At 43.5% G+C, this 26,537-nt stretch overlaps 1 protein-coding gene across 4 annotated transcripts in view; it reads left to right on the top strand.

Annotated features, from left to right (window-relative positions):
• The first annotated feature begins 2,265 nt into the window (after window positions 1-2,265).
• The window catches only part of DGKK (diacylglycerol kinase kappa), a 151,547-nt gene continuing 127,275 nt past the window's right edge, over window positions 2,266-26,537 (top strand). For 3 of the 4 annotated variants that reach the window (XM_069986148.1, XM_069986150.1, XM_069986146.1), the window contains exons 1-2: window positions 2,266-2,420; window positions 23,840-24,051. In XM_069986148.1, the coding sequence (XP_069842249.1) occupies window positions 23,860-24,051 (192 nt within the window). In that variant the 5' untranslated portion in view covers window positions 2,266-2,420; window positions 23,840-23,859. Of the gene's footprint in view, window positions 2,421-17,050; window positions 17,181-23,839; window positions 24,052-26,537 lie in introns of those variants that run through there. The other variant, XM_069986147.1, reaches the window with a different exon arrangement.

The raw sequence follows: 26,537 nt of genomic DNA, 5'->3' as shown, positions 1-26,537 counted from the left end.
AAAATTACAAATGCAACGTTTCTGCTCCGCCTGGAGCCTTTCACCAGGCGGAGCAGAAATGTTGCATCTGAAATTTTATCTGTCTGTCATCTGTCTATCTCCTATCTGTCATCTATCTATCTATCTCCTATCTATATCTATCTATATATCTATCTTTTATCTATCTATCTGTCTCTATCATCTATCTATCTATCTATCCACCCAGTGGCGTAGCGACCGCAGTCGCAGCGGTCGCTGCTGCGACCGGGCCGCGAACGGCCCCCCTCCCATTCCCACTTGTGACCGCAAGCAGTTTTGCTTGCGATCACAAGAGGGAGGCTGGGACGGGCCCCCGGCTGACGCGCGGCTCCCGTCTCTGTCCGCTCCCGTCCCCGGCAGCACATACATGAGTGATCTCTGCGTGCGCTGGGGAAGTACTTTCGGCGCAGGGTGCGTCGATAATAATAAGTTCCCCCGTGCCGGAAGTAACATCCCCCACGCGCACAGAGATCACTGGTGTATGTGCTGCCGGGGAAGGGAGCGGACAGAGCCGGGAGCCGCGCGTCAGCTGACAGCCAGACCGAGCCTGCAGGAGCTGAGAGACACGGCGGGGGAGCGAGTTGTCAGGTGAGTTGTGTTTTTTTTTTTCACAGACATGGGGGACCATCTATAAGGGGGATACATGGGGGACCATCTATAAGGGGGCTACAGGGGGGCATCTATAAGGGGGATACATGGGGGGCCATCTATAAGGGGGATACATGGGGGACCATCTATAAGGGGGATAACATGGTGGGCCATCTATCTGGGTGACAACACAGGGGGGCATCTATAAGGGGGACTACACGGGAGTGTATGCAATAGGGCATGTACTATTGTGGACCACGCAGAGGGGGCATATACTATAAGGGGGGTGACATAGAGTCAGCCTACCCACTAAATGAGGGTGTAAAGGGGCCAATACAGATGTGCGGTGTGTGTATAGAGATGAGGATGGCGCCAGAGTGAGGAGTCTAATATGTCTGTCTGGCAGATTCTGTGGATTCTGTCTGGCTCGGAGAAGTTTTCATGACGGCCCAGGACAGATGGAGAAGATGAAAAGGGAAGAACTCTGATCAGAGAAGACGTCCCCTGTGAGTCACTAAATATATCTGCACTGTGATGTATATGGAGTAGAGAGCCTGTGTGTAGCTGCGTCCACCTCTATATGACTGGATGAATTGATAGTGATCTGTGTACAGTGGATTATTCAGTAGCAGTGGTGGTGTTAGTCAGTATGTGGTGGTAATATTTGTTACATGTAATCTGGTACTGTGTTTAATTGGATTTAGTATACTGGATTTGGTCAGTAACAAAATGATGGTGATGGCAGTAGTTGTGGTGTGATGGTTATATTTCCCCCTTGTGTACTGGTATTATTGGCAATATTGGTCTCAGTATTCAGGGTTTGGTTAGTGACAGTATGGCGGTAATATGTATGGTAACAATATTTTCTATATATTGGTATCTATCTATCTATCTATCTATCTATCTATCTATCTATCTATCTATCTATCTATCTCCTATCTTTCTATCTCCTATCTATTATCTATCTATCTATCTATCTCTTATCTATCCATCTATCTCTCATCTATCTATCTATCTATCTATCTATCTATCTATCTATCTATCTTTCTATCTCCTATCTATTATCTATCTATCTATCTATCTATCTATCTATCTATCTATCTATCTATCTATCTATCTCCTATCTTTCTATCTCCTATCTATTATCTATCTATCTATCTATCTATCTCTTATCTATCCATCTATCTCTCATCTATCTATCTATCTATCTATCTATCTATCTATCTATCTATCTATCTATCTATCTCAGTCTATATATCTATCTCTGTCTATCTCGCTAGTTCTTCCTATGGCTGACCATACATACTGCACTTGTAGACAGGAGGGAAATGTAAGAGGAAGTCTACCTCAGTTTTCAACATGTGTCGAATTCAAGCACATTGCAAAACGCCTGACTGCAGCAAAGTGTGAGGGATCGGGTCCCCGTCATGGCCGAGCTCCAGCTGATACTAGGAGGATGGAAATGGCTGTAATGCTGGCAGCATCTCTCCAGACCCGAGAATAACATAACGTGTGACCAGGAGGACCGAGCTCGGTGACAGGGCTGCTGCTGCGGTGACAGCACGGGGGAGGGGAGCGGGGACAGCTCTCTAGTTGAGCAATGCAGAGTCTTGCCTCAGTGTGATGAGGAAGGAGGAGGAGGAGGAGGCTGCTCTGTGCTTGGGGTGAGAGATAGAAATGGCTGCATGGATGGGGGGCTTGTCAGATATCCTCCACTGACCACCGGCGGCATCATTCTCCCATTCTGGACTATTAGGAACATTTGGATGTAGAAGCCTTCTCCCTAGTGATGACTGAATCTATTGCATAAACAGGTAGGTAGCTGTGCAGCTGTCCTTCTGCCTATTCCTCTCTTCTCCATCAACCTCATTGATGACAGATTTCATCTATTACATTGGAATGTGATAGACTGCAGATATAAGGCTTCATCTCTATGGAAGCAGTGACAGCATCTGCAGCTTGTCATCATTGGGGGGATTCTATTCACCTTCAATTTTCCTTCTCATTGTATCATGTTTAGCTACATATGATACATAAACTGTAGCATATAAAGCTATATATATATATATATATATATATATATATATATATATATATATATATATTCATCCATACAGATGCACATTTATAAATAGCAGAGAATTTCATCACTGTATACTATAATTGTTATTATATGCCCATATGTATAGAAATATGAATTAATTATGGCTGATGCATTGTGACCGTCCATTTACCAGATACTCAACCAACTGCCTGCTTGACTTTTTAAGCTGTGATAACATTTTCTAATGTAACAATGGATCTTATAATATCTCATTAGGAATCATGACGTCTGAATTTCTTATTTCACATGTCTTTGAAGAGCCTATAGAAGAGCTTCAAACCACCAGACATTAGCAATTTGACCTCTTACCATCATCATCATTATCACAAAAATAATTACCATCATCATCAGGTCTTTTCCAGCATCAAGGTGTTAGATTTTGTTATGGGTTCAAGGTCATCTTCTATACAGACAGGTGTCAAACCTGTTGAACTTGAATGGTATCCAATGTACGTAAGATAGCCCTTTTATTGTACTATCCATCATATTCATTTGAATTTGTTTAATTTGTGAGCTTTCTATAAGAAGATGAAACCACCCAATTACGCCCCCCCCCCCCCCTTTGGAGCATTGACCAAGACTTTTTATATCATCTGAATAAAAAAACAAGTACCTTAATCCTTGGAATGAAATCACTTCCTATATTGGTGCCCTGTGCTAGTTCTCTTCCCATCAAAATATCTTTATGAAATACTGTTTTAACATTGCTTGCCATGTTCTGTAGCAATGGAGTAAGATTTGCCTTCGTCATACGAAATGCATGTACTGTCATCCAAATATGGCAGCTTTCTGCATAATTTCTCTTACAGTATCATGCTAGTATATAACTGTTGCACTTACATAAACTGAACACATTCTGTGCTTCCTCCATCCAAAAATGTCCATTCTAAATGCAATGTTTTTCAACTTTATTTGCCTGATGATTTAATTGAATCAGATTTTTACAAACATTTAGGTAAACCCAATATCAGGCTTATATATGTGGGATCTAGGTCAACAGATACCTTAAAGATGTGTAAAACATAGGAGAAATCTCCAAAGAATTCTGAATATCTTTCAGTGAAAGTAATAGTACTTATTCTGGCTATAAAGTACAAGGGACTTGCTTTTTAAAGTGGCAAAAGAACATGTAATCCTGATAAGTTAAGAAGCAGACAACAAGGGGTCGCCTAGAGTAATAAAAAGACAAAAGAAAATCACGATATCTAACAAATGTTGAATGGCATCTTCCACAAACCTTTTCCCACTTTCTAGATAAAATATTTTCATTTAAATGACTGCTGTTGTTTCACCAAACACGATATAAAGGTAATGGCAATGAAATATTTAATTTATTTTTCAAATATATTTTCCAATTTTCTTCCTCAAAATTCTCTCAAAATTGCTTGCCACTAGGCATCTCTTCTCTCTGTCCATTTCTATCCACTTTCTGTTGTCAAAAGTCATTTCTAGCAGCAGGTAGATGGATTACAGGAAGCTGGGAGTAAGTCTTTGCGAGTATCAAGCTTCCCACTTTTACATCCAGTCTTTTCATCATCTGTTTTCCCACCTGTTGCCTTTGCAGTTTTTTAAGAAACTGTAACCTAAAAACCATTCAATGTGTAAGAACATGGTACCGTCTTATATGAACCTGGTGGAAGATACCTTTGCAGGGGACTTCTGCTGTTTATTTTTATTTAGAGGGTTGGGAATTATCAAGTGCCCCTTACCCCCAGTACAGCCAGTGCAAACCATATACAAGACACATTCTAATTCATTCTATACAGGCTCTGCAGACTGTATATGTGAAAACAGTGCAGTTACATCCAGTAACAGAAGGGAGCATCATCTCCAACTGTTCATTTTCCCTTTTCTTCTTCATTCTTCACAAAATGTTATGAAGCCCTTTTTATGTCAAATTTCTTTTTATCTTTTTCAAAAACAATTAGTATACAGAGTATCCCTGCAAATAATATGATTGCCTAACAGACACAAGTAACACATACATAGTTCCCTGACATTGACTGTGGGGTCATTGGGGTCCTATTGGGTTGTTGCCCTGCTGCAGAATAAATTTGGAGCTGATTGGATCCTTTCTGATAGTATTGCATGATGCAGTATTCCCCAACTCCAGTCCTCAGGGACCTCCAACAGGCGATGATTTGAGGATTTTCTTAGTATTTTACAGGTGATATAAATATAGTCAATGCATCAGGTATCACCATAGGTGTTCTTTGTATGGGGTGACCTCAAACCATGATCTCTTGGTGGTAGTGATGAGAAATATTTTTAACTGCTTGGGTTTGTCTGAATTTGATCATTTGGCATTTGACTCCCGGTGGAGCAAAGAAGTTAGATGCAGCCCTAGGAAGTCCTGGAAAACTTGCATACAACCATAGGCTATGTTCACACTGTGTAAAAAACAGAGAAAAGGCGTCCACTTGTATCACCAAATTATATTTGAAGTCAATGAAATAAATTCAGTGGAATGATGGCGGCCCAGTACACATGGGCCCAGATTTACCAAAGGGTGTAAAATTTAGACTGGTGAAAACTGCACAAAAATCACAGCTTAGCTTTCAGCTCTGGTAAAATGAAAGAGGAGCTGTAATTGGTTGCTGTGAACAGTTTGCACCAGTCTATATTTTTTACCCTTTGATAAATTCCCCCATAGTGTATTAAATCACGGACATTGTTTGCACGGCCATCAAATTAATGCACATGATAATTATTTGACGTTATTTTTAGTTGTTCACACACATTTTTTTTCATTGTCCTTTCACTGTCTTTACCACTAAATTCAATGGACCTTCAAAAAAGAAGCAAACCCAAAAGAGCCTGAAGTAGAATAATGTACCAACGTCCGTCATTGTAACGATGAGCTCCAAAAACGCGAAATGACGGAAAAACAGGAAAAAAAAACATCATGTGAACATAGCCATCCGTATCTCTATATTTACTTCCTATTCAAAGTGTTTCATACAGTAATAAGGCCTTCTTTGTGCCCTCATGCTATAGTCAGGTCCTTTTATGTCCCCTACAATATAGTTAAATGGGTACTCCGGTTAGGAAAGAGTTAACCCTGTTCAGTTCCCACCCATAATCTTAGATTGTTTGTAATAGGCTTCTATTTCATAAATTGGGTCATTTGTCTGTGTCACATGCTGACTCACCCCCTGAAACTGCTTGAAGTCACTGTACCACCGGGCCCAGGTTGAAGCACTGAAGGCGGGCCGACCCACCCTTAGTGGGAAGAAACTCCAGCCCCTCCATGACGTGACTCCATTAGAATCGATGGAACCCTATCATAGAGGAGCTAGGGTTTCCTCTCACTAAGGGTGGGTTGACTCGCTTCCAGTGCTTCAGCCTGGGCCTGGTGGTACAGTCACTTTAAAGTCCTTACTGCCTGGTCCACTCTGTCTCCACTTCTCTGTGCTCTTCCTCCTTTCTAAGACAGGGGACATGTGATCTCGGTGTCTTCTGTGGGCCAGGCAAGCTGTAGCATGTCCACATTTGGTAAACTAACAGAAAGAACAGTGCAGAAATAACTACTGCTCCACCTATAGTAACCCCACACTGCAGTGCAGAAATAAATACTTCTCTACCAGTGACAAACAAAAACCACAGTGCAGCACTAAGACTACTCTACCTGTATAACCCAACATCACACTGCACCAGTAAATACTGCTCCACCTGTATAACCCAACACTGCACTGGATCAACACCCACTGCTCCACATGTATAACCCAACACCACACTGCACCAATAAATACTACTCCATGTGTATAACCCAACACCACACTGCACCAACACACACTGCTCCTCTTTCTCTTGTCCTGGGCCTGGTCCTATACACCTGCTTGGGCTTAATGAGGCTGAATGTGCCAGAGGAATAGCTTGATATAGTATATTGTCTGTCAGTGTGCCCCCCCCCCCTTGTGATATTACAATGGAGGGGCATGGATTACATCACCAGATTGATTTTTTCATAAATATACTGAAAAGAAAAGCAAAAATATATAAAGAATATATTCGTATATACTGTAGTACCAATGCATTCATACTGACCCACAGATTACAGATAACATTTTATTTATTTATTTTTTATACAGTTATGACTGATAGAAAATTTGTTTACCCTTTTTCCAAGCTAAAATTAGTACTGTTACTAGAGATTTAAAGTAGACATAATACATTGGACTCAAGCTAGTCCGGAAACTGCTGGCTCCCGTTGCTCTCCGCTATCCCTGACAGTTTTACCCTCAGCGGAGATCACCCCCTCCATCCTCCCCCAGCTCCCTGCGCCTTTCTCTACCTGTCTGTATGCCAGCGCTGAAGCAGCAGGAGTTGGCAGTTGATGTGACGTGATGTCACTAACTTTGCAGAGAAATGAACACGCCATGCTGTAGTAAGTATAAGGAAAATGCACTATAGGTGCATTTCCCATAATAAGTGTCTATTAGTAATTTTCATAACTTTTGTTGGGCAATAACATATCTTAAAATTGATTTTGCCTACAGTTCTCCTTTAAAGAGGTTATCCTGCATTAGATGGCCACTTTCTTCTAGAGACAGCACCACCCTTGCCTCCAGTTAAGGAAAGGTTTTGCAACTCAGTTCTAAGTGAATGGACCTTAAAGAGTCACTGTCGTATTTTTTTTTTTTGCAGAAATCAATAGTCCAGGCGATTTTAAGAAACTTTGTAATTGGGTTTATTAGCCAAATCTGCCATTATCTGCATGTAAAAAGCCTTTTCCCAGGTCCCCCCCCTCCTTCCTCTTTTTCATCCACTCTGAAAAATCTGAAAATTGTGACTTGTTGCAGGAGACGTCCCCTGTCTGCTCTAGGGAGAGGGGAGGGGGGAGGAGGAAGGAGGGAGTTAGCCGGCAGCAGAAAGCAGATAACAGAGGATTACAGGCACGGAGCTGGGTGACAGCTGTAATCCGAGCTCAGACAGGTCACTGGTGATGGTCAGTAGAGATATCCCGTGAGGGATTTGTAGATTAACTCTTTGTTGTCCTGTTTTGGTCTTTTGTTTAGCTCTCTCCATAGGAGAACAATGAAGACAGGGGGGAGAGCTTCAGACTGCTTTTTCATGATAAAAATGCATTTTTCGGATAATAAACCCAATTACAAAGTTTCTTAAAATCGCCTGGACTATTGATTTCTGCAAAAAAAAATTTCACGACAGTGACACTTTAAAGGGGCTATCCAGTGTTTATTTTTTTAAAAAACATATTGTTGCCCTGTTGGTAAACTTAGTAAACATGTTAGGCATACCTTTCTGTGCTCCCCCGATGTGATGTCACGAGTGTCCCCCGCTGACTGCAGCTCTGCTAATTCTGAGACCAACTTGTCACAAAGTGACAGCCCACTCAGCCAATCACTGACTGAAACGGGACAGCCCAGAGGACAGTGATTGGCTGAGCAGGCTGTCACCCCCGAGACAAGTTTGTCTCGGAAGTAGCAGAGCTGCAGTCAGCGGAGGACACTGGTGACATCGGGGGAGCAGGGAGCGGTAAGCATAAGATGTTTATTATGTTTACCAACAGGGCATCAATATATTACATTTTTTAAAATATTTTTCTGATGCTGTACATAGATTTAAAATCTACAATGAAAAAGTGACATTTTTGGGAGTTTTTTTTCTAGTTTGAGGCTATGTTCACACTACGTAAGAGACCGGCCGTTCTGTGATTCTCTGGCCGGATCATCTTGGCCGGTACTTGAGTACTGGCCAGATGATCTTTCGCCCACGGAGCTCTGATGCGGGCGCATCAGCGCGGGCCCGCATCAGAGCTTGCCATAGCATACAGTGAAGCAAGCGGCCGGAGCCTGACATGTCAGTTGTTTGCGGCGGCGTATAGGATCCCGGCCGGAGCGCACACGATGTGTGTATGCTCCGGCCGAGACCCCATAGAGCAACAGGCATTGTTCCACCGCGGTAAAAGTACGGCCGTTGTTGTCATCGGCAACAACGGACGTACTTTAACGTAGTGTGAACATAGCCCTAATGTGACTGCTAAGTCATTAAAATGTCGAAGAACAAATAGCATAATAGAAAACCGACTGTATGGTACACATCGGATTCAAATCGATCTTTTAAATCTGATTGAAAAGTAAAAATGTTAGAACAATCCTCCTACAGAGAGAAATTCAAAGTCAGAGCATTACCAAAGAGCAAAAAAAAACAGAAAGCAGTGCTGTATTTGTAACTGGTTGAAGATTGTGATATTTTTATGTGATTGTCTGAAAAATGACTAAAGAAATCAACTCCAGTGAGATACATTCATGCAACTGGTCAGATGCGGAAGATAATAATACACAGAGCCTTCAGGCTTATTGAAGAAATGAAAATAAATGTAGAGCTCTACAAATGGCACTAGCATACTGCTCTGACATGTATATGAACAGGCAATGACAGGTGCAGTGAGCCTGAAATGATCACTGTCCCTCGCAAAGAAGAGGTAATTAAACATATGACAACTGTTTTGAGACCATTGCCCTAGTCTTGTAAAGCACAAGCCTTTACTCTCACTTTATTAGGTCAAAGCAGAGCTGATATGCTAGGATGTGGGAAAAATCTTACGAATGAGGATAATAAGTAGTGAGGAAACCCACAAGGGTTGGGGCTTAGGTAAGAAATGAGGAGAGTAATGGTCCCTTTACAAGCTGCCATTTTTCGGCCGCAGGGGCCTTTACACAGCACGACAAATCAAGGGGCCCAGGCTGCATGAAGGATCCTTGTATTATTAGTGCAGCCGGGGGAAACTGACATCACAGATATGTGTAGTGCAATCAGGTAGGAATGTGAGTAGTTTGGATGGCTGTGAGCCCCCTAGGAGTCTCAGACCCTGGGCGGCCGCCAGAACCACCCTCATTTTAATCTGCCCCTGCAGCAGTGCATGCTTTCTACTAGCCACTCCCACCCTGCCCCACATGAAATTAGTGCAAGCAGGTAGGATACGTGTGGCTATGGCTTGGCACCACCTCTGCAATTGTATACTCCAGTAAAAGTTCAGCTCTATAAACATCAGAGTATAGTTTATTTTTACTATAACCCAACTGTAGGTGTTTGCAACTCCACATAAGGTACAGTATGGAGCTGACAAATTGTCTTCAACGTCAATGGTTTTATATTCATGGATGTTTTTAAAGGTTTTTCCCAGTATCATGACATAAAAGTCTTGCTGTGCTGGTTGGGAAAGCAATGCCCCACTCATTGGCCCAGAATTATAGATACGCCTGATTGAGTCAGGGCCGTTTTAATACATTGGTGGGCCCAGTGGACAGCCCTCAAGAGTGGGCCCCCCCCTTCCCTTTCGGCACATTGTATAATGTACTGAATTTGCCCCCACACTGTATCAAAAGCCCCAATACATACAGTAGTTACTTTATAACACTATTTCCACCATACAGTGATTACATATTACATAAAAACTGCACTAAACAAAACAGAAAGATATCACCAATGATACCATTACATAATACCGCCACACCATGACCCCTAACACTACAACCCTATAACAGAGTGCAGTTACATCCAGTGACTCACCGGGGGCGTCTTCTCCGATCAGAGTCTGTCACCTTTTCTTTTTCTCTCCATCCAGCCTGGGCCACCTTGAAGTCTTCTCCTGGCTGTAAATCTTCTCTCCAGAATCTGCCAGACAAATATTTTAGGCTCCAACACATATAGTAGTTAGGTCCTTTGTACCCCTATACAGTAGTTACACCCCTCTGTACCCCTACATAGTTACACCCCTCTGTGCCTCCATAGCTTTAAGGTGTCCCTGTAGTATATAGACCCTCATGTGCTCCTCCAGTTATATATAGCCCTCCTGTGCGCTCCCCCATTAGTGTATAGCCCCCCCCTGTGCACTCTCCCCAGTAGTATATAGCCCCCCTGTGCTCTCCCACAATAGTATATAGCCCCCCTGTGCTCTCCCCCAAAAGTATATAGCCCCCCTGTGCTCTCCAATAGTATATAGCCCCCCATGCTCTCCCACAATAGTATATAGCCCCCCTGTGCTCTCCCACAATAGTATATAGCCCCCTGTGCTCTCCCCCCATAGTATATAGCCCCCCTGTGCTCTCCCCCAATAGTATATAGCCCCCTGTGCTCTCCCCAATAGTATATAGCCCCCTGTGCTTCCCAATAGTATATAGCTCCCCTGTGCTCCCCAATAGTATATAGCCCCCTGTGCTCCCCAGTAGTATATAGCTCCCCTGTGCTCCCCCATAGTATATAGCCCCTTGTGCTCCCCCATAGTATGTAGCCCCCTGTGCTCCCCCATAGTATATTGCCCCCTGTGCTCCCCAATAGTATATAGCCCCCTGTGCTCCCCCATAGTATATAGCTCCCCTGTGCTCCCCCATAGTATATAGCCCCCTGTGCTCCCCAATAGTATATGCGCTCCCCCTCCCATATAACTTTGAAAAAAACAAACACTCTTACCTAGGTCCACACGTTCCTCTTCTCTTCCCTCTTGTGGCCGCACTTCCTGCAGTCACAAGAGGCTGCACTCCGCTTACCCTCCCGCCGACGCTCCAGTGATGTCGGGCACTAGAGGGAGAGTGCGCCTCTTGTGACCGCAGGAAGTGCGGCCACAAGAGTGACTGACAGGGAGGGAGCCAATGGCTCTCTCTCTGTCAGTATCGCTGCTGCTGAAGCGCAGCGGCTGACGGTTGGGCCCTGCAGGGGGCGCCATGGAGGGGTAAGTAGATTACCCATCCATGGCGCTCCCCCCTGACAGGCTGGTGGCCGGAGCCCTGTGCGACCGCACTGGTCGCACATAGCAACGGCCGGCCTGCTCGGGGGGGGGGGGGCTTTAACCAGTGGGCCCGGTGAACGTGCACCATGTGCCCTCTGGTTAAAGTGGCCCTGGATTGAGTGTCTGTATAGTCACATTCATTATTGTCTTTTTGTTCATTTTGCTTCTTGAGGGGCACATAGTGAACTGGATGGGGTACACAACATTAGCGGACATACAGCACTAAGAACCTCAAGTATAAAGTCAGTTTCATATGTATTACACTTGTTGATGGATTCATGTGCTGCCGTAGTTTACTAGGGTATGGATGATTCCATCTGGACTACTCTTTAGCTTGTGTGTTGTGAAAGCCAGAAATGGAGGATTTGGGAAGATATCTCTTAGTGCATCATGCAATGCATTCTGTAGTTTCTACTTTACTACCAGTAGGCTGAAATTACTTTGTTTAAAGTGTGTACCATATGGTGTATTCTACTTTATTATTGACTTCCTCAGCTTTCCTATGACAGTCACAATATCTAAAAAAGAAAATGTATTTATTGGGCAATGTAATAAATTATTCCATAATGTGGAGGAGTAAAATGAAGTCCTGCTGGAGCAGATGGCTGGTCATTAATTAAGGCTGGTAAATATATTAGGAACTTTCTGGCTATAACCCTTGAATATAATTATACCAGAATTAAAAAAACTCAACCTTATAATAACCTGGAAGGGGAACTTTCAGTATCCTGCTGTTCCCTGCTATTAATTAATAACCTGTAGACTACAGACACTCTAATTAGGAATGTTATAAAATTTCCCCAGTTGCCCTATTGATCAGCCGTAACATTATAACTGCCTGCTTAATGTTTTGTAGGTCAATCTCTGGCATGATGAGCCATGGACCAGACAAGTTCTTAAAAAGTTCCCAGTGGTACTTGGCACCAAGATATTAGCAGCAGATCTGTTAAAGAATCATTCCAGGATTTTTTTTTATTAAGCGTATATATTGCAGCACAGGGTATTACTAAAGAGGTACTTCAGAGGGGTTTTAAAACCAGCTGATGTCAGAGAGTTATACAGATTTCTAAAGTACTTATCAGCTGATGTATGTCCTGCAGGAAGCGGTGTATTCTTTCTAGTCTGACTGGTGCTCTCTGCTGCCACCTCTGTCCATGACAGGAACTGTCCAGAGAAGTAGTAAATCCCTATAGACAACCTCTACTAAATAGGAACCAGAACAGACCCTTGTGGCACACCACTTGTAACCAGTCTCTGCTCGGAATATACACCATTAACAACAACTCTTGGATATCTATCCTTCAGCCAACCACAAATCCACTGAACTATTTAGCGATTAAGTCCAATTTTCTCTAACTTCTCTATCAGCTCTTTATGGGGAACTGAATCAAAGGCTTTGCTGAAGTCCAGATATCCTTGGCGATATCCATACCACCACCTTCACCAGCACTTCTGTGGCATGTATCAAAGAAATCAAGAAGTCTGACATGATCTGCCGACAGTAAAGCAATGTTGGTTTTGATCAATCAAGTTGTTGATTGTTAGGTAACCCATTATCTTCCTTTTTAGAAGAGATTTTATAATTTTTACTACTACAGATGTTAAGCTAACTGGCCTGTAGTTACTGGGCTCTTCTCTAGTACCCTTCTTGTGCATGGGTGTAACATTGGCTGTTCTCCAATCGTCAGAAACATGTTCACTGTTAGGAGGGGTTGATTATACAGATATGTCAGATCTGCCTCCCTCTCTATAGCCCGCTTATAGATGACCCCTTCTGTGTAGTCACCATTATAGATGGTCCCTATGTGCAAACCAGATAGAAAAAATAAAAACAACTTACCTATCAACTCACTCCCCTGTTGCTGAAGCTTTCCCAGCTTCACTGTTCTGGCACAGCATTTCAACAGTTAGATTATTGGACTTATTTGTTTTTAGTGTGTATGTTTGAGAGTACAGACGGATCAGAGGCCTTGACTGGTACCAAATCCGGCCTTTTAAGCACTGTTTCATGAAAAATAGTACTATTTTATTAACATATTAAAAAAACAATTAAAAACTACATCAGAATTGTAAAAAAAATGACCACTAAGTAAAAACAATTAATAATATCTGTCCATCTTTGAAAATATAATGGGATCAGGAGGAACTCTAATGTAAAGTGTATGACCATGACGACTGCTGGACCACTACTGATTTTGCAATGAAAATCATATAGGTCCTGAATAGCAGACATATGGAGTTTTCTTCACTATATAAACTTAACCATGAAAAAGCTGTGGAATTTCAAAGTATCCAGTGAAGAAAACGTATATAAAATATATTATAGTGGGTACATAGTGAAGGTTTTTGAATAGAGGTATAATTATATCCTTGTTTATTATCATTGTGATTGTCATGTCATTTTAAGCACTGAGGGGCACTCAAAATTCGGATTAAATATTTCCTTTTACTGTGCACAGTGCATACACATACAGAGTTGTTTCTGTCGTCATGGGCGCCAGCACATTATGGTGGGTGATTGGTTTATAATGACAGGATCTATCGGCACTATAGACAACACATTACAACACATCAAATAACTGTTCATCACAGTAAACATTCCTAGTTGTTGCTACTTTCAAGAAGCTGGGGTGTAACAGAGGGCAGTTTGGGTTGCTACGGCAAGATGGCTGCCCCACAAATAATCTACAAAAAATGAAATAAAAAAATTACAACCAAAAAATAGAAGCAGATTTGGAAAAAAAAAAGTTTCAATATCAGGCTCTAATCAGTATTAAAAAAAATTAGGCGAGTTCCTTTTAAAACTATCTTCAGGGTAAAGAAATACAAGGAGGAGTCCTGAAAGTGATGAAATCACCCCATAGAGCCCTAATCTTGACATTATTAAGTCTGTCCATATACATGAAGAAACAGTAAGATTTTAGCAGCAACATCATCAGAAGCTCTGTGGTTAGTTCTCCAAGGTGACTGAACAACCTGCTTGCCGAGTTCCTTCAGAAACTAGAAGAATATTGTGAAGGCAAAAGGAGGTCACACCAAATAATGATTTGGCCCTATTACACAAAACAATTATCGGCCGTACTTGGCATTCCAGAGTTCCTTTATAAAGGAGGATATTTGAGGAGAGAAATCCTTGGGAAAATATTCTAGCTTTCGGGAACACATAGATAGCATTAATCAAGTTGCAGAATGCGCCTATTATACTAAAGGCATCCAGCATGGAGCCCAACTAGGCCCTGATCTTTCAGAAGATCTATAGGATTCTTTAGCAGGGCTATGTAAGCTTTACGTAGCCTCTCACACTCACATTAGGGCGGTCTTCCTTTTAAGGCCAGAGATGTATGTTACAATCTTCTCTCTAGGAACAGCCGCATCCTAAAAAAGGGAAGGATTCCCTATATGTTCTGCATTTGTCGAGGAATATGCCGTCCACCACTGCCTAAGCAATGCAGCAAAGTTCTCATCTGTGAACAGCGCCATAGGAAAGCGCCATAGGTATACAAAACTCCTTGGGTAATTTTCACTAAGGATAAGAGAGATAGGGGAGTGGTCAGATATGACCTGCACCCCAATCTCTGCTTCTAGAACCTTGGAGTACACTGAGTGGGAGACCAAAAAGTTGTCAATCCTAGACAAGGACGGACATGGCTCGGAATAAAAAGTGTATTGCCTGTCTGTCGGGTGTAAGGATCTCCATGGGTCAATCAGTCCTGCACTATCCATTAGTGGGAATAGAAATTTGTCACAGCATCAGTTTTTGGCACGAAGATTAGGGGGGGGGGGGGGGCATGTAGTTGTTCTATCCTCTGTGGATCACGGTATTAAAATCAATCCCCGTGATTAATAGGAGGTGTGATTAACATGTAAGGCGTAGATATTGTACACTCTAATAACTCCATTAAGGGGATCTAAAATCATGTGATGCATTCTGCCTTCCCTATCTGACAAGGTTGACATAAATATATAGGAAAGACTTTTGTGTATAAGGGTTATTACTCCTGCTCTCATGCCGATTGTTTGCGACCCCAATATTTCCCCCACCCACAATTTCTTGATTCTAGGAAAATCATGTCTAGTATGGTGAGTTTCCTGCAATAATGCAATATCAGCCTCCAATGTACTAAGGTGTCTCAAGACCTTCATATGTTTTTAAGGGGAGTGCAAGCACAAACAAACAAATTCAACCACATTCAAAAACATAATGAGCACAGTCTTGGGCTCCTTTAGGGGCTGTTAATTATGTTGGTAAGCAGCGGTTTATGCAGAAACCGGAAGCCAATTTATTTAAGAATCCTAGGCTGCTTTTGGTAATATTACTGTCAATGATTTTCGCTGTAGATCCTTGTATTCCTATCATTTACCTAACAACTTATATATAGACAAAAGGCACGAGGCAAATTCAAGATACAGTTAGAAGCTACTGAGTAAGAATTTCATTATCTTCTCCCAGCAGCACCACAGAACAGGATTTCCTCCCCAAGCAAGCAACTTAGTGTATTGCCAGGTTCAATTAGAAGTATACAGCTACCAGTCTGAAGGAATTGAAGAATGGCATAGCATGTATATTACCACAAAATGTTATTATTTATTTACCACAATAGAGACAAAATCATCAAGACCATATTCTATTACATTACATAACATCTTTTTACAAATAAACATTCACCAGACACAGGACAAAAGCTTTTTCGTCATTGGCTTTATGTTTGTTTATGCCTATGCTCATACCCAATCTCTATGCCCTGTTGTATTGTATCTGTTGTTTACAGTTACATAGTGTGGTGTAAAGATCCTGGGGGGTGCAGAAAGCTAATGGATCAATGCCTTACACAAGCCCAGCTAACTATTGTGGCGAACCGAGGGTTGCTAGGTGGAACTCGCAAGGGCAGGTGTTGATGTACCATAAAGCACTTGTAATTCGGTGTAAGTGGTATATACCCTCCTTGGGTCCCAATCACTTTTTTACACTTTTGTTTTTTCTTCCTCGTGTTTAAAAGGCCATAGTGCTTGTATTGTTTCACCTGTAGACCCACATGAACCCTTATTTTTAGAAACATTAATTGTACTTTCCAGTGACAGACTTAATTTTTCCAAATTATTTGTCTGGTGAAAGCATTTTTTTTTTAGTAGTTGCAGTTTTGCAACCACAGATGTTACTTAATGAATTGGCCATAGTGTATGTCTATGGAATCCCGGCCAGAGTGTATACACACTGTATACAGTTCGGCCGGTATTTCAAGCGGCCGCACAAAAAAACTGATGTGTAATAATATAGGGGGAGATTTATCAGCCTGTGCAGAGGAGCAGGGGAGCAGTTGCCAATAGCAACCAATCAGATTGCTTCTTTAATTTTTAAAGAGGCCTTAAAAAATGAAACCTAGAATGACCGGTTGCTATGGGCAACTGCTTCCCTGTTTCTCTGAACACATTTTGATAAATCACCCCAATTGTTCCTTTATTTACTGTTTATAGCTCCAACCTATGCTGCAGTGCTGTACAGAGATTGTAGTCATGCTGTCCTTACTGCTGCAGTTTCTTCTGGGCTCAGATGTTAGTTAGATGTTAGGGGTGTGACTAAGTCCATGTGGATGCATAACCCTGCCCACCTGATGACTCACTGTTCCCTCACTGGCAGGAACAGGAAACAGAAAGGGAACGTGACATCACAGAAAGTAAAGAGTACACAGGCAGAGTGGTCATGTGACTGAGCCTGAGAACACAGTAAGCGCTCTAAATGAAAAGTAGAAGTGAATGTAGAATATGCAACACCCACAGAGGTCAATGCAATGCTAGTTTATTGAAAAATCCCGGACAACCCCTTTAACTTTCATGACAAACATAGGACTGCATGCTGCACTCTTCTTGTTGTCAAAAGTGATGAAAAATCCAACTAAACGTTAAAAAAAAGGCATAAACACAGGGTTTAACATAACCTAAAAACTTCCCTTGATGTTTTTAAAATGGTTGTTAAGGTTAGAAAAACAGTCAGTCAACTCAAAAGCGCTAGGCACCCCAAAGAGAATGAATGGAGCGCAGGCTACAGTGGCTGTGAAGGTGCTCTGAGTGCTCCATTTATTGTGAGGTGACTGTGTCCCTGTTCTCAGAAACAGTGGGGGCTCTGGCTCTGGCATTCTGTCTTACTCCTTGCTCTGTGTCTCTCAGTTCCTTTGCACAGTGACGTCCTGGAGCATAGAGGTACAGAGCGGCCTCTTGTGACAGAAGGCATAACGGTGCCTGCCCTCAAAAGAGTGAGTGACAGTACAAGGAGCCAATGGCTTTTAGGCATGCAGTTAGGGCAGATGCTTATACCTAAATGGGTCAGCCTGGCGGCGGCCCCGACGCTTGCCAAGGTTTGCATGCCTCTTTTGATGGGGTGATGTGGTTGCACAGGTCACACACCACTAAGATCAACCCTGGCTGCACTTACAATTGACACTAATCCAGTAAGAGCCCTCACACAAAAAATGCCATCTTTACAGGTAAAGGAAACACAACTAAAAAGGGCTTACGCGTTTTTTCTAACAAATTAACATATGTTGCTAAAAAGAACTCTGGGGTGGTTCATGCTTTCCTTCTACTTTTATGTTCTTTTTTAATTTTGACATAATTCCTTTTTATAAGTTTTATCAAAACAAACAATCCATATAAAATCACCTCCACATTATTATAACATAATTAACATAAATACACATACCCCCCATCACAAAAACAATTGTCCAAATCTGCACTGATGAATTTATTACCTCCAGCAATTTTGGCATTAAAATCTCACGGTGCCTTTTATATAATTCAGAGGGTAACCCATCCAACCCTGGCGCTGTATTCCCCAGGGAGTGATCCAATGCAAGGTTTAGCTCTTCCAGGGTTATCTGGGCATCTAATTCTGCCTGCTGTTCTGGGCTGAGTCTTGGGAGGCAACATTTGCTTAAAACCTTGGTAATGTCATTACTAGAGATCTCATGCTCTACCGCATAAACCTCAGAGAAGTGATTTCTAAATTGTTCCAAAATTTTGCTGGTTTCGTAAACCATATCCCCTCTGTCTGATTTAATCGCCGGAATACCCCTATTTGCCAACTGGTTTTTAACTATAGCCATAAGGCCTTTATTTGGTGTACCGGCGCCCAGATAATTTTTCCTCCCCCAGAAGGCCAGCTGATTTCTAGCCTTCTCCATCAGATAGTTGTCCAAATTATGCTTAGCTGTTTCAAGGTGCAACAAGGAATCCTCTGAACCGTTTCTCCCATATTCCTCCTAACTTTCCCGGAGAGTCTCCTCTAATTTTCTTTCCTTAACCCTATACCCTTTTCTAACATTGTTAATTATCCCATAGTATTTCCCTCTAACTACTGCTTTTAGTGTATCCCATACCACCTGTAGTGATGCAGTGTTCACATTTATATTCCATATATCTTCAAAGTCCTTACCTATTTCTCCTATATTAGGAATCAAACTCAACCAGTGACCATTTATTTTAATTTCAAATGTTCTACTTGTGCCCCCAGTATACAACTCAAACAAAACCGGTGCATGGTCGGATAGTCCCCTACCCAAGTGCTTAACATTTTTAACTTTTTGTGCCATATGTTTACTTACAAATCCAATATCAATTCTTGATAGCGTAGCTTTTGCCCTGTTCCAGCACGTATATTCCCTTTTCTCCGGATTCCTATCCCTCCAAACATCAAACAATCCATGCTCCAGAATCAAATCCCCCAGTGCCGTTCTACACACTTTTGAAACTGACCTAGAGCCCCTATATCTATCCTTCCCCTCATGCATTACCGCATTAAAATCACCCATTACCAAAATTGGTGCATTTATATATTTTTTTGTGATAAAACAAGTGTATTAAAGGGAGGAGGAACATATACAAACGCCAGGATACATGCCAAACCTTCCAATTTACCAAACAAAAAAATAAACCTTCCATTCTCATCCACTCTTTTATCAAATAGTTCCCAATTAATCTTTTTATGGAATAACACCGTAACTCCTCTTGAGTAGCTAGAATAGGTGGAATGGTAGTGTTCTGCCCACCATAGTCTGCTCACCTTATGCTCAGTTTCTTTAGTGAAATGAGTCTCTACTAAGCAGACCACCACCGGCAGAGAGCGTTTTACGTAATCCAACACCGCCACACGTTTCCTCCTGTCCCCTAAACCCCGCACATTCCAGGTGATAATCTTAGTTACAGACATCTAGCCCAGGAGAAGAGAAAAGAAAAGCAACAGCCAAAAAAGAAAAAAAAAAAAAAGACAAAAAACCACACAAAAAACAGAAAAAAAGACAAAAAAAACCACACAAAAAAACAGAAAAAAAAACCAAGACAAAAAAAAACAAAACACACAAACGAAAAAAAAACAAAAAGACAAAAAAAAAACACAAGAGAAAAAAGAAAAGAAAAGAAAAAAAACAAGGAGACCCCAGACAAGAAGGCACACCAACCCCCCCACCCCCTCCCCTTCGGCAACCTCCTCCCGCCCCCCCCCACACTTTGACTCATAGTAAAAAACCTGAGTCTCTCTACCTGAGAAATCCCCCGCTACCTCTTACTACATATAGCTAGTACACAAAACATCAAATGCCTTTTTGGTCCAGCCATGACACCGCTTCGCTAGGTGAAGTGAAAAACCATGTCTTATCCTCATACTCAATCCTGAGCTTTGCTGGGAAGATAAGAGCATATTTAATGTGTTTGAGTCTCAGTCTTTTTTTGATCTGCAGGAACTCCATCCTCTTTTTCTGAGTCTCATATGCAAAATCCGGGTACAGTGAAATACGATTGTTATCAATACTTAAATCTTCCTTCTCTCTCGCCTTTCTCAGATTTGCCTCCTTATCTCTAAAGGACAGCATCTTCATTAATATTGGCCTTGGAAATCCTCCTGGAGAAGGGGGTTTAGATGGTACTCTATGTATTCGCTCTATACACACTGTCTCAGGTACCCCCAGCGTGTTTAACAGCCACTTCTGCATAAATCCTCGGGCATCTTTACCCTCTACACCTTCAGGGAACCCCACTGCTCTTATATTGTTCCTTCTGGAACGGTCCTCCAACTCTACCAACTTTCTTTTAAGCAATTGATTTTCTTCCAACAGAGTTGCCACATTCCCCTGAACCTTCTGCATAGTGTCCTCTAGAGAGCTTATCCGGGTTTCCACTTCATCAAACCTTTCCCTCATCTTGTTTAAATCAGATCTCATAAAGGGATATATCTGTGCCGATAGACCCCACTTGCGATGATAAGTCCAAGATAGAGGAGTCACATTTTTTAATTGCAGATAACACTTCCGCCAACCAGGGTGGACACTCTGACCCATCACCCCCTGCGGCTCCAGCACCAATGAAGCTTTCATCTCCAGTTTTCCCCGCATTCTTAGATTTAACAACATTTGGGGAGCAAATGTACTCCAGGAGCAGCTGTAAGCCTCAAATTAAGTAAACAATAGTCCATGCAGACACCAAACTCCCCTTATTGCTGCACAAGATTTGGGACTAGGTGCTCATTCACACTGCTTCCAATGCCGCAGGGTGCCGAATGCAATCAGTTTATAGCAGCAAGACAATCCAACTGGGGCCCAGAGTTAACCCCCGAGGCTCCTCTCACCAGACACGGGATCAACTCTGCTATGCCCCCTCTGCTTTGAAAACACCCAGTTTGGCTTACCGATCCTTGCTTCAGCCGGATTCACACTCTCACCGTGTCCCAAGTATTCAGTCTTACCGCCGCGCAGCAGCTGGGCCACATACGCTGCACAGATGAAGGAGGAAGCAGACAACTCTCTTATCCCAGGTACAAGCCACCCGAACAGGCCTCGTCTGCCACCTGCGCAGCACCACACGTAACTTTGGCGTCCGTCCGCCTGACTTGCCGAGGCTCAAGTCCCACCGTGGATCAGCTCCCCTCTTCAGCCCAATAGCTGCTGGTTTGCACACCGCTGCCCTCCTCTCACCAGGCAGACAGTATCCTTCCGGTCCTCACGCCAACAACACTCCACAGGGTCGCGGGGTTTCTGCTCCAACACGGGAGTTATCAATGTCCAGCAGCACCTGATTCTCTCCCCAAGAAAGAGCATACACATCCAGTCACTAGCAATAAATAACCAACACCGCACTCTCTAGACAGCATATGAGTCCATCCACATCACAACGGATCCCACTTAATCCGCAATATTGCAGCAATACCATATAATAAGATGTGTGCAACGTACGAGAAATACCTTTGTATTGCAGCTCTTCGGTACTCGCTCCCAGAAGTCACAAGAACGTATACTCACACAGAGGCAGACTTTACTTGTGCTTATATCTTTTTTAATCGGTATCTCGTACAGGACATAATCCGTTCTTGCGACTTCTGGGAGCGAGTACCGAAGAGCTGCAATACAAAGGTATTTCTCGTACGTTGCACACATCTTATTATATGGTATTACACATCCAGTCACCACATAGCCACTCTAGACCAGACCTAGGCACCTGTAGCGGATCATCAGAGGTGCTTAGGGAGAGGCGTGCCTTAGCTCCACCTCATTCTCCTCCTCCACCCCTACTTTTATGTTCTTATGTGAGCTATTTGCTTAGTTGTCTTTTTTAGCCCACCTTGCTGCTTTGTGTACATTCTGTAATAGACTTGCTGTTCCTGTGTACATTCTGGGAATTCAGACAACTTTATCTCGGGTTCATAGTCAATAAAGTGTAGAAGGAGAGAGTTAATTTTGGCTGAATTCTTGGCTTAGTTGTGTACACAGGAACAACAATTATCTTTCGTAATCTTCCCAACACACATGCACGCTAAGCTAAGGGCCGTATTACATGGCCCAATGACTTTATGTAAGTGAGCGCAGATCTGCTAGATCGGGACTATTCATGGCTCAGTAATTGTGCAGCATGGGCTGCACGGACATCTTCAGCGGTGAATTGCCTTAACAAGTGAGAATAATAAAGTTATACATACCTCTCTGTGCTCCCTTGATGTACTGCTAGCTTCAGTCTGTTCTCTGCAGTGTCTTAAGTGTCAGCCCGCTTAGCCAATCACTGGTCACAGCACTGCCCAAGTGATTGGCTGAGTGGCCTGTCACTTCAGACACTGCCAGGAGCGGGCCGAAGCTAGTAGGACATCAGGGAGTGTGGAGAGGTATGTATAATTTTATTATTTTTTCTTTATACAGTCATCAGCCCTCGGTCGTGGATCGCTATTACACGTAGCAATGCACACCTGGCGGGCAATGGTTTTATCATCGCCTGATCGTTGTCTTTCTTACATGGAGCGATGATCGGCAGATTATCGCTCTGTATAATAGGTCCCTAAGACCTATGACGGCTGTTGGTACATTATTCTAGTTTGTGGTTACTAATTGAAAAGTCCATTGAATTTAATAGTAAAAATGGAGAAAGAACAGTAAAAAAAGGAAAACTGTTTGTGAGCAAATAATAAAAACGTATGCTGTTTGCAAAAGACGTCCGAAAATAATGATCATGTTCATTATTTAGACGTCCACAGTAAAAACATCTGTTATTCAATACATTGTGTACATTGGATGTCCGTCTTTCCATTGACTTCAATGCACTGCCATTGCAGTCAGTTAAATCGTGGCAATAACGGATATTTTTATAAAATATCAAAATCGGCCGATTTTCTCTACTTTTGACGTTGTGTTAACATAGCCTCAGTGATTACACACCATTGTTATTTTTTATAAGATGTATTCAATATTTTCCACATTTAGGCTATGTTCACACTATGTAAAACAACGGCCGTAGTCCTCGCCGCAAAACTACGGCCATTGTTTTGAGGTTCACTAATATGACTGCAATGCAATGGAACTACGGCCGTTGAATGCACACTACGTATCAAATAACGGCCGTTGCTTATACGTCCCCGTGAAAAATGAACATGTCAATTATTTAGGGCCGATAATGCTCCAACAACGGCCGTGGATTTCAATGCGGCCGCGGACGTAAAACTTATATCTGCCAAATAAAACTTGATTTTGATGTAAAAAAAAATTTGAGTGGTTTCTCGGGCTGGGCGCAGTATTTAAAGTAAATTACCAGTTTCAGCCCGCTTAAAAACATGCTAGGAAGCAAAATTAAACAACGGCCGTAGTTTCACGACAAACCCGTACGCTCGTAATTCTACGGCCGTAGTTTCGGCCGCAAAATAATGGCCGTTGAAAACAACGGCCGTTATTTTACGTAGTGTGAACATAGCCTTAAAGGGATTTTCTCAACTGGCAATGTTATCACCTATCCACAGTGGATTTGGGGAAATGAAATTATATCAGTTTTAAATATAAATACCTCTTTTTGTAACATATAATGTATTGTTACGTATATTCTCTTTTATTCTTGAGATAATTGTGGCTATACTTATTTGATAGGTACAGTTCAAGTTCTCATCATGGCTCAGAAGCTGACTCCAGATGATTTGTTTCAAAGACCGACACGAGATTCAGTCTCATCACTTGACTCAGACAAGTTGCCTACAACAGAGACCACTGGAGAGGAATCTTCTGACAGCGAAGGGGAACAAGAGGGTATTTCCCATAAACTCATCCGTAAGGTGTCCACATCAGGGCAAATTCGAAGTAAGGTAAGAAGATCTAACATCATAATTTGCCATAAGCTGTCATTTGTATGCCAATACAGTATGGGCAAAAATCAGGGCCGTCTTAACAGTATTTTGGGCCCCTGGGCAGAGATGCGAATTGGCCCCCCCCAACCGCCACCATCAAATCCCCCTTATCTTTGCATTTAGTGCCCCCCATAGTAGCCATTCCCCCCATAGTAGCCAATCCCCCCCATATAGTGCCCCCCATAGTAGCCAATCCCCCCATATAGTGCCCCCCATAGTAGCCAGTGCCCACATAGTAGCCAGTGCCCCCCATAGTAGCCAGTGCCCCCCATAGTAGTCAGTGCCCCTCATAGTAGCCAGTGCCCCCCATAGTAGCCAGTGCCCCCCATAGTAGCCAGTGCCCCCATAGTAGCCAGTGCCCCCCATAGTAGCCAGTGCCCCCATAGTAGCCAGTGCCCCCCACAGTAGCCAGTGCCCCCATAGTAGCCAGTGTCCCCCATAGTAGCCAGTGCCCCCATAGTAGCCAGTGCCCCCATAGTAGTCAGTGCCCCTCATAGTAGCCAGTGCCCCCCATAGTAGCCAGTGCCCCCCATAGTAGCCAGTGCCCCCACAGTAGCCAGTGCCCCTCATAGTAGCCAGTGCCCCCACAATAGCCAGTGCCCCCCACAGTAGCCAGTGCCCCCCACAGTAGCCAGTGCCCCCCATAGTAGCCAGTGCCCCCATAGTAGCCAGTGCCCCCCACAGTAGCCAGTGCCCCCATAGTAGCCAGTGTCCCCCATAGTAGCCAGTGCCCCCCATAGTAGCCAGTGCCCCCCACAGTAGCCAGTGCCCCCCATAGTAGCCAGTGCCCCCATAGTAGCCAGTCCCCCCCTATAGTAGCCAGTGCCCCCCATAGTAGCCAGTGCCCCCCATAGTAGCTAGTCTCCCCCATAGTAGCCAGTGCCCCCATAGTAGCCAGTCCCCCCCATAGTAGCCAGTGCCCCCCATAGTAGCCAGCGCCCCCATAGTAGCCAGTACCCCCATAGTAGCCAGTACGCCCATAGTAGCCAGTGCCCCCCATAGTAGCCAGTACCTCTATAGTACCCAGTGCCCCCATAGTAGCCAGTGCCCCCCAAAACAACAATCCAGTTACTGACCCGTCCGCCAGCCCCAGCAGCTCCTCTCCCATCAGCGCGCACTCCCGACATCCTCCGGGCACAGGCAGCGGGGTACAGAGTGACCTGCTGCACGACACATCCAGGACAGGCAGCGTCTCTGTACCCCGCTGCCTGTGCCGGAGGATGACGGGAGTGGCGCGCTGCCGGGAGAGGAGCTGCTGGGGCCGCCGGACGGGTGAGTTCCTGGACTGCCCGCCCCTTCTATCGCCGATTAGCTGAGTCGATCAGAAGCCCAGGAAAGTGCTGCTCATTGCACTTTCCTGGGCTTCTGATCGGCTGTCAGCTGAGAAGCGATAGAAGGGACGGGCGGAGGGGGTGGCTCAGGGCCGCTCACTATGCATATGCTTAGTGAGCGGCAATACAGGTTGCGGGCGGGACGGCTTCCTTGCGGTGCTCAGCACTGCTTGGGAGCCGTCTTTGCTTTATAGGACGCACTTAGTTTTATAAGTGCGTCTTATAAAGCTAAAAATACAGGTATGTCACAGAGGGCAGGGGCCCCCTAGGACGCAAGGGCCCCCGGGCAGCCGCCTACCCTGCCCAATGGATAAGACGGCCCTGGCAAAAATATTAAAATGTAAAAGGGTTGCATAAGCCTCTTTAGGTTTTTAGTCATTCTGGAAGAGGCAGTGTGGCAGCCTGGAGACACAGAAACTGTTAGTTTCCCTTTAAAGCTCCACACTATATGTATCTCCATGTGCCCCCCACTACTTTACACTTTATTTAGCCCACACTTTGGGCCCCCAAAAAGCATTTAGTCAACACTGTTGGCCCCCACACAATACACGTATCCCTCTTATGTGCACCCATACTGTGTTCAGCCCTCCTCATGTGCATCAATTCTGTATTTAGCCCCCTTTATGTACAGTATCCCAATTCCGCATTTAGCCTCTCCTGATGTACCATGTACGCCACTAGCACACTGAACATATACTGCACTCATGATGATTCATGATGCACACCTATCGCATCTGCTGCTCACACACTGAACACATATTGCTTGTGTCACTCAAACACTGGGGACATAAAGCATTCACAACTCACTTAAAGGGGTATTCCCCCCAAGAGCTTAAAAAATAAAATGCTCCCAAACCTAGCTGGTCTTACTCACCAAGTCCCCCTGAGAATTTTGAGCCGTCTCCCGTCTTTCTAGCTGCTTCCGTTCCTGAGTTACAAGTTTTTTAGAAAGCCGAACTATATCCAACATGGCGCCGGCCAGAAAACTACATCTCCCATCATGCAATGTTTACGTCTGATTGGTCCATGATGTAGCAGAGCTGATATCCACAAGATATAACAGAGTTGAGAGCGTAGCATAGCAGAGTTGAGAGCGTAGCATAGCAGAGTTGA

Source organism: Dendropsophus ebraccatus, chromosome 10, assembly GCF_027789765.1.
Source record: "Dendropsophus ebraccatus isolate aDenEbr1 chromosome 10, aDenEbr1.pat, whole genome shotgun sequence".
NCBI lineage: Eukaryota > Metazoa > Chordata > Amphibia > Anura > Hylidae > Dendropsophus > Dendropsophus ebraccatus.
Note: the sequence above shows the minus strand (reverse complement) of the source record. Positions and strands in the feature narration are given on the sequence as shown.